Consider the following 8,046-nt stretch of genomic DNA (forward strand, 5'->3'; position numbering starts at 1 on the left):
ATTTGGGGGTCCGAGAAGTTGAGGACCGTAGAATATTTAACCAAACTTCGCCTATTTAGGACGTAGTGCGGAGAGTGTTCAAGTGTAGACTTGATAACAGTTGTTACACGATACTACACTCAGACGAGTTTCTCTTGGGAATATTCTGGATTGATGAGTCAATCATCCTAACCCGTAATATCCGATAGATAGAATCAAGAATCTGGGAACTTGTTAGAACATGATCTACTGGTTTTTTATCCTTAGTACACTCCTTTGGGATGGTTCTTAACCCGACTTCATGCACGTGACTCACAAAAAGCCCTTTGATTCTCGGTTGATTTGATCAGTCTCATCAATAACAATGGAACTTGGGTGTTGATAAGGTGAAAGTCATAATCTACCAAAATGGATGATTGATCCTGATGATGACTTGATCCATCCATTAACCTTTGTTTATGTTTTCCTTGTGTGTGGTCCCTTATGTGTGATTGTTTCATTCATGCATACATGTGCATCATAACATTCAGAAAATAAATTTTAAGGAAACTGAGGTCTTATTTGCAAATACTTTCAGACCATGGATTATGGATGAATAAACACTAAGAAGTACAGTTTCAGATGTCCTGATTTAAAAGAGTTAAGGAAGTTGTCATCCTTTATATTAGATTCTTTGGACTTCAAGCAACCTCATGGGAAGCTCTTGCCTGTGTTATCTACTGATGTGGTTGAAGGACTTCTGAGTGTTTTGGTTCAATTCTATGACCCTCTTTTCCGGTGCTTCACTTTTCCCGACTATCAACTTATGCCCATGTTGGAGGAGTATGCCTATCTCTTGGGTATACACGTATCTGACAAGGTACCTTTCAGTAGATTGAAGGAGATCCCGATATCTCATGTCATAGCCGAAGCTTTTCATCTAAAGAAATCTGATATTGATGCTCACTTAGTGAAGAAGGAGGTTTTCTTGGTTTGACTTTTGAGTTCCTCATTGGTAGAGCTATTGTTCTTGCTCAATCTGGTATATTTGTATTACTCATCTATGGTTTAGCTTTGTTCCCTAACATTGACGATTTTGTTGATGTTAACGCCATTAGAATCTTCTTGATTGGGAATCATGTTCCTACTCTGTTAGGTGACATGTATTTCTCTTTGCATTTGAGGAATTCTAAAGGTGGTGGGTATTAGCTCAAATTCACGACGCCCACCCTAAATTACCAAAATTGGAAAATATGCACAGCTGGTTTCGACCAAGAAATGATTCGACCAGCTGGGGGTAGATCGGCTTAGCTTATTGGATAAAGATCAAGCTTATAGCTGAAATTTCGGAGCAGTTCCTTAAGGAGCGGTTAGAAAATGGTTTCGATCAGAGACTTGAAATTTAAATAAAGGAGGGAAGATTACCTTCATTAGAAACCGCGAGGATACATGTGAAGCAGAGTGAGTGAACACACGCATGCAGGGCGCCACGTGTATCAACGTAATTGAAGGACCATCAAAGCAGTTATTTCGATCTAGTATAAATATAGGGTCTTAGTGTTAGAAAAGTGTGTTTCAAAATATGCAAATTTACTAAGTATTCGTGTGAAGAAGAACTGTAAAATACAGAATGTATATTGTTTACACCATTATTTAATCATTTCAAAGCATTAAACTGTTACCTTACAGTCTTAAAGATTCTAGTGCTTACAAACCTTTTTGATTACTTTCAATCCTTTTACAATTCTCGTCGTTTACTCTGATCTGACGTTTAGTTTGATCATTTATTACTATTAGGTTTACAAGACACTTAACACATGTCCTAGGATCAATCTGATCGATCACGTGAGTGACCAAATTTAGAAATTTGGAAGATCAGCGATTGTTTACCATTTTTCAAGGTAAACAAATTGGCACGCCCAGTGGGACGAGTGATAACGTCACATATTATGTAGAATTTTTTGATTGCTAAGTTCTATTTGAGAAAAGAGTCGTTGTATGCTTTTAAGAAGTGGTAAAATAGCCATAAACGACGAACGACGAACAGGAAGAGAATCACAGACGGGGATGGAGAATACGAATTCGCCAGAAACTTGGAATTCTCAAAATCCGTCAACTAGAAACATAGTGCCTCCTTCTTCTTCGACAGGGACAAACACGACCACAACGCATGCGTCTGAAATAGTTTAGTCTATGGTGAGTTCGATGCCTACACATTCGATCTCCCATTCTGAACCAATTTTGACTTATGTTGGACCTAAGGGACCTCCCCACACTCCTTCACCAATTAGGGACATCCCAAATAGGCCATTGGTACCCCCTGGTTTTTCAATACCATTTAGAGGTCGAGAATAACCGTATGGAATGCCAACTTCAATGATGGCTAATCTATAGAACGTGGGTTCTACTTTTTCGGAACCGGCAGCTAACATAAATTCACCAATACAAGGGGCCAGGATAAACGCCGGTCGAACCAATCAAGCGTTAGGTCTAAGACACCTAGTACAATTACCCACTCTTACCAATGATTCCGCGGTGGCATAAAGGCAACAGATGGACGAAAGTAATCATGAAATGGTCCAGATGTTAACTCAAACTTTGGCCACTGTGTTAAATCCTCTGATTCAGAATACAACTCAGTCGAATCAATAGATGACAACACAAGTGGCTCGAATGTCTGAGTTTCTTGGTATACCTCAGCACCAGCGATCCCTGCCTAGGGATTGGCTAAGAGAGAATCAAGAGCCCATGTTTGAGAAGGACCTCACCATAAACCAAATCTCACAAAATCAAGGTGGAATAGTAGTACCTCCTAGGATCGAACCACATGTACCTAGGGAACCAAAGGTGTTAATGGTAAATAGGAATCAAAATGCCGATGATATCATACGGAAAGTTCGACATGATGATGTGGCAACATATAATAACCTAGCAGCTATAGTCGAGAGAATTATGGTTCGAAATGGGGTAAATTTTGGCTTTAGAAGACCAAATTATAATTCGCCTTTAGTAGAATATGTCTTACAGATAGATGCGCCCCTGAGGACCAAAATCCCCAAATTCACCAAGTTTGCTGGGGATACTACTAAGTCTACTGTCGAACACGTGGCGAGATATCTAATCGAAGCTGGAGATATGTCAAATAACGAGAGTCTTCGGGTGAAATTATTTCCAAGTTCTCTTACAAATAATGCTTTCACATGGTTCACAAATTTGCCCCAGAATTTGATCCATTCATGGAACCAGCTAGAAAGAATGTTCCATGAACAGTTCTACATAGGGAAAACGAAGATAAGTTTGAAAGAGTTGTCTAGTGTCAGACGAAAATTCACTGAGCCAATTGACGACTACCTGAATAGATTTCGACTACTCAAAGCCAGGTGTTTCACGTAAGTACTAGAGCATGAGTTGGTCAAAATGGACACTAGGGTCCTTGATTATTCGATTAGAAAGAAATTGGATACTCAATACCTAAGGGATATCGCCCAGTTGGCTGATAGAGTTGGACAGGTAGAACGTTTAAAAGAAGAAAAGGCTAGGACAAACAAAGGTAAAAGGGTAACCTATGTCGATTTTAGGAAAGATCACGAAGACTCAGGTCATGAAGTTCCAGACTTCGACGATACTGAGATCGATCTTGCTGAATTGACACAGGGGCCACCATATGCGTGCATAGTTTTAGCCCCTTCGAATGGGAAAAACCCTGTCGAACCTGAAAAGAATGAAAGGTTTCCTAAGAAAACATATACCTTCGACGTTACAAAGAGTGACGAAATTTTCAACTTACTGGTTTAAGATGGTCAAATGATAGTACCTCTGGGTGCTAAATGACCCCCTTTAGAACAAAGAAAGAAACGAGGGTTTTATAAATACCATAGTTTTTGGGGTTATAAAACATCTCAATGTTTTCTTTTCAGGGATCTGGTGCAGAATTCAATCTAGGAGGGAAGACTTAAGTTCGGAGATAAGCCACAGAGCCATATGAAAATCGACTACGATCCTCTACAAATTGCTGAAGCTCATTATACTGAGCCAGAGGAGGTGAATTTCATTGAAGTTGCTGATGATTTCTGTATGACCGAAGTTATTGAAGACTTCATCCATAAGCCTGACATGGTTAAAGTACATGAGTACTCCGAGCAGGCACCTCTTGACGGTTTGGCCCTAAGGGGTACATAGGACATCAAGAAAGAAAATGTTGAAGCCTCAGATGTCGAGGATGCTGGAAATTCAAAGTTAGTGATGATCATTAAAGAAAGCGCTGATAATTTCATCCGGCTGGACAAGGCTACTGACGGCCTTCAAAAACAATTCCAAAAGTTGGTTATTACTGAGGATATCCACATGGAAGTTAATATGGAGGAGGTATCTCGAGAAGTCTCAATGGAAGTCGATGATGAAGGTAAACAGGAGGAATACAAAAAGGTCACCTTCCCTCAGGAGGAAGAAACAATGTCGGACTTCCTCCAAAGGTTCCAAAAGAATAAATCAGAAGTTATGTTAAGCCCTAGGTGCAGTGATGTCTTCGACAAAAGGGAAACTCAGAATCTGGAGGGGGTTAGGAGAGTGAATCACCAAAATGGCCATAAATCCATCCATAATAATCAAGCAGGTAAGCCAGAAAGGTACTTTGATCCCAGGAGATATCCTGATCCTAGGCGCCCCATGGTGAAGTTGAGTGAAACCAAGTAAGCTGGACGAAACTTCCAACCCATGGCCTTTAAGCCAAGCATCGAAGGATCAGATGGGAAATGGGTCAAGCAGGATGAGGGTAGGAAACATGGACATGGAAAGTGGCAAAACTTCGAGGTTGAAAGGGGTTCATCGCTGGCCTACCACCAGGAATTACGGTCCGACAAAAGGACTGCACATGTGTCTAAAAACTATAAAGGAAAGACTCCCATGACGAGGTCCCAGTGAAGAAGAGAACAAAGAAGGCGAAAAGCCAAAAGAGAAGATGGCGAAATGGACTAGGCTGAATCAAGTACCAACATGATGGTGAAGAAAAAGGATGACCCTAACTTCACCAAAAGAGATCCCAAGATTTCAAACAAGACGGCCGAAGAAAATCAGATGGTTGCCGAAGATGAGTTATTAACTGACAACTTCGACTCTGGTTCGGAGAGTTCCTTAGAAATTTAGGTCGGAGTAGTATCCGTGATGCCTAGAGAATTCGACGGGATCACCGAAGTCGGTGATAATGACAGTATTACCAAAAGGGAAATGGTCTCCCACAAACTGGTCTGTTACTATATAATGAACAATGGCAGTGTCGAGGAGCAGAATGCTTTTTTCGAGAGACCCAGTGACACCATGAAGAGACATTTGAAACCCCTTTTCATCACCAGAAAAGTAGAAAACATCCCAGTTAATAAAATACTGGTAGATTATGGAGCGACTGTGAATTTGATGCCCTATCGCATGTTGGAAAAAATTGGCAAATATGACACTGATGTCAAACCTCATAATATGGTGTTAACCAATTATGAAGGCAAAGTAGGCTCCACCTTGGGGGTTGTCCAAGTCGAATTGACTGTGGGAACGGTCACTAGGTCCACAATGTTCATGATTATGAAAACGAAGGCAAACTATAACATGTTGCTAGGAAGAGAATGGATCCATGGAGTTGGAGCCGTCCCATCTTCGATGCACCAGAGGATTATAATTTGGCGTCCAGATGGCATCGTTGAAAATATAGAGATGGATCAGGGGTATTTTAAAAACCTATAAATCATATCGATAAACACCAATTCGAAAAACACTTAGCCACTATAGCCCCTTGTGATTCAGATGAGTTTACGTTCACCCCTGATGATAACGCCTACTGTTCCTTATCACTCCACCCCCACTATGGTTTCCGGTGGGACAGAGAGGTAGTGGGCGAAGACAACTTCGAATATTTAGGAGTAGCCGGAATCGACCCCACAAGGAGGGGAAGTGAATTCATTGATGATGACTGAGTTTGCAGCGTTAAAGAGGATTTCGGCCTACATAGCCAAAAACAAGCAACAATTGGCCTTAGAGGCCGAAGTAAAAAACATGGTTGTCGAAACCATTAAAATTTCTCCACCAGTAGGTCCTCGGAAAGAATTTGACCTAAGACCACCTCACGAAGGTCAAGACGAAGAGCAAGACCAGATGCTTGACGCGATCTACGATGATGAGCCTTTGGGTTTCGAGAAAGACCCGCTGGCGACCAATATTAAGATGCTGGCTCAAGATCCCGTCGAAGAAATCGACTTGGGAGAGGGGGTAATAAAAAGGCCAACTTACATCAGCGCCAACATTCATCCTCAACTCAAGATCGAGGTGGTCCAGTTGCTGAGAGAGTTTAAGGACTGCCAATCAAACCTGGAAAGAAGCCGATGAAGCAGAATCCAAGACGATTAGCCCCATCAATATTGTCGAAAATCAAGGAGGAAGTTGAAAGACTTCTCTTTTGTAACTTAATTCATATTGCCAGGTATGCCGAATGGTTAGCTAACATTGTGCCAATTGTAAAAAAGAATGGTACATTAAGGGTCTGCATAGATTTTAGAGATTTGAATACTACAACCCCAAAAGATGAATATTCAATTCCGGTGGCAGAAATGTAGGTTGATTCTGCCGCAGTTTACAAATATCTAAGCATGGTTGACGGGTATTCTGGGTACAATCAAATATTCATTGCCGAAGAAGATGTCCCCAAAACAGCATTTCGTTGCCCTGGATCCTTAGGCACCTATGAATGGGTAGTGATGCCTTTCGGTTTGAAAAATGCGGGGGCAACCTACCAAAGGGCGATGAATTCGATCTCCCATGATTTCATAGAAACTTTTATCTAAATCTATATAGACGATATTGTTGTTAAGTCTATTTCAGGGAAAAGTCATATAGAACACCTTCGAATATCTTTTGAAAGAATGAGAAAATATGGTCTAAAAATGAACCCTCTAAAATGTGCTTTTTGTGTGAAAGCTGGGGATTTTCTAGGTTTTGTGGTCCATAAAAATGGGATCAAAATAAACAAGAATAAAACCAAAGCCATCATGGAAGCGAAAGCGCCATCAACGAAGAAAGGTTTGCAGTCACTGCTGGGCAAGATCAATTTCCTAAGGAGATTCATCTCAAACCTTAGTGGGAAGACGCAAGCATTTTCACCTTTGCTTCGAATCAACAAGGAAGTGTTCGAATGGGGACAAGCTCAGCAAGTGGCGTTCGATAAGATCAAAGCATACTTGAGCCATCCACCAATTTTGACGCCACCTTGTAGAAATAAAAGTATAAGATTATACATATCTGCATCTGATAAAACCTTAGGGAGCATGTTGGCATAAGAGGATGATAATGGTATCGAAAGAGCCATTTACTAACTCAGTAGGATTTTAAACGATGCAAAAACTAGGTATAGCATGATCAAAAAGTTATGTTTATGCTTATATTTCTCCTGTAAAAAGTTGAAACATTATATCAAACCTGTTGACGTGTATGTTTCATCTCATTATGATATTATTAAACATATGTTATCCAAACCAATTTTGCATAGTCGAATTTGGAAATGGGCATTAGCAATAACTGAGTTTTCCTTAACATACATGCCATTAAAAGTTGTGAAAGGCCAAGTGGTAGCAGACTTCATAGTCGATCATTCCATTGACGTCGATGCTTTGAACTATGTTGAATTAGGGTCGTGGAAGTTATACTTCGACGGATCTAGCCATAAAAATGGCACAGGTGTCAGAATCATAATTATTCTCCAAATAAAATTCCAACGAAATTCTAGTACAAAGTAGAAGGCATTTGTTCAAATAACGAAGCTGAATACGAAGCCCTCATAACAGGACTTGAAATGTTGTTGGAATTGGGGGAAACTCGGGTCGAGATGATGGGAGACTCAAAGTTAGTCATAAAATAGATCACGAAAGAATATAGGTGTGTTAAGGAGAATTTGATCATGTATTTTATAATCACCAGTCGATTGTTAAAAAAGTTAGTAATGGTCTATATTCGACATATACCACAAATAGATAACATAATAGCTAATGAGCTGGCTCAAATTGCATTCAGGTACAAAATTTCGAAGGAAAAGTTGCACAAAGTCATAGAAGT

At 40.3% G+C, this 8,046-nt stretch overlaps 1 protein-coding gene across 1 annotated transcript; it reads left to right on the top strand.

The window, feature by feature from the left end:
• The first annotated feature begins 2,811 nt into the window (after nucleotides 1-2,811).
• On the top strand, nucleotides 2,812-3,351 carry LOC127122963 (uncharacterized). Its single transcript, XM_051053235.1, has one exon. The coding sequence runs from the start codon at nucleotides 2,812-2,814 to the stop codon at nucleotides 3,349-3,351; it is 540 nt and encodes a 179-aa protein (XP_050909192.1).
• The last annotated feature ends 4,695 nt before the right edge of the window (nucleotides 3,352-8,046 follow it).

This window comes from Lathyrus oleraceus, chromosome 2 (genome assembly GCF_024323335.1).
Source record: "Lathyrus oleraceus cultivar Zhongwan6 chromosome 2, CAAS_Psat_ZW6_1.0, whole genome shotgun sequence".
In the NCBI taxonomy this organism is placed as follows: Eukaryota; Viridiplantae; Streptophyta; class Magnoliopsida; order Fabales; family Fabaceae; genus Lathyrus; species Lathyrus oleraceus.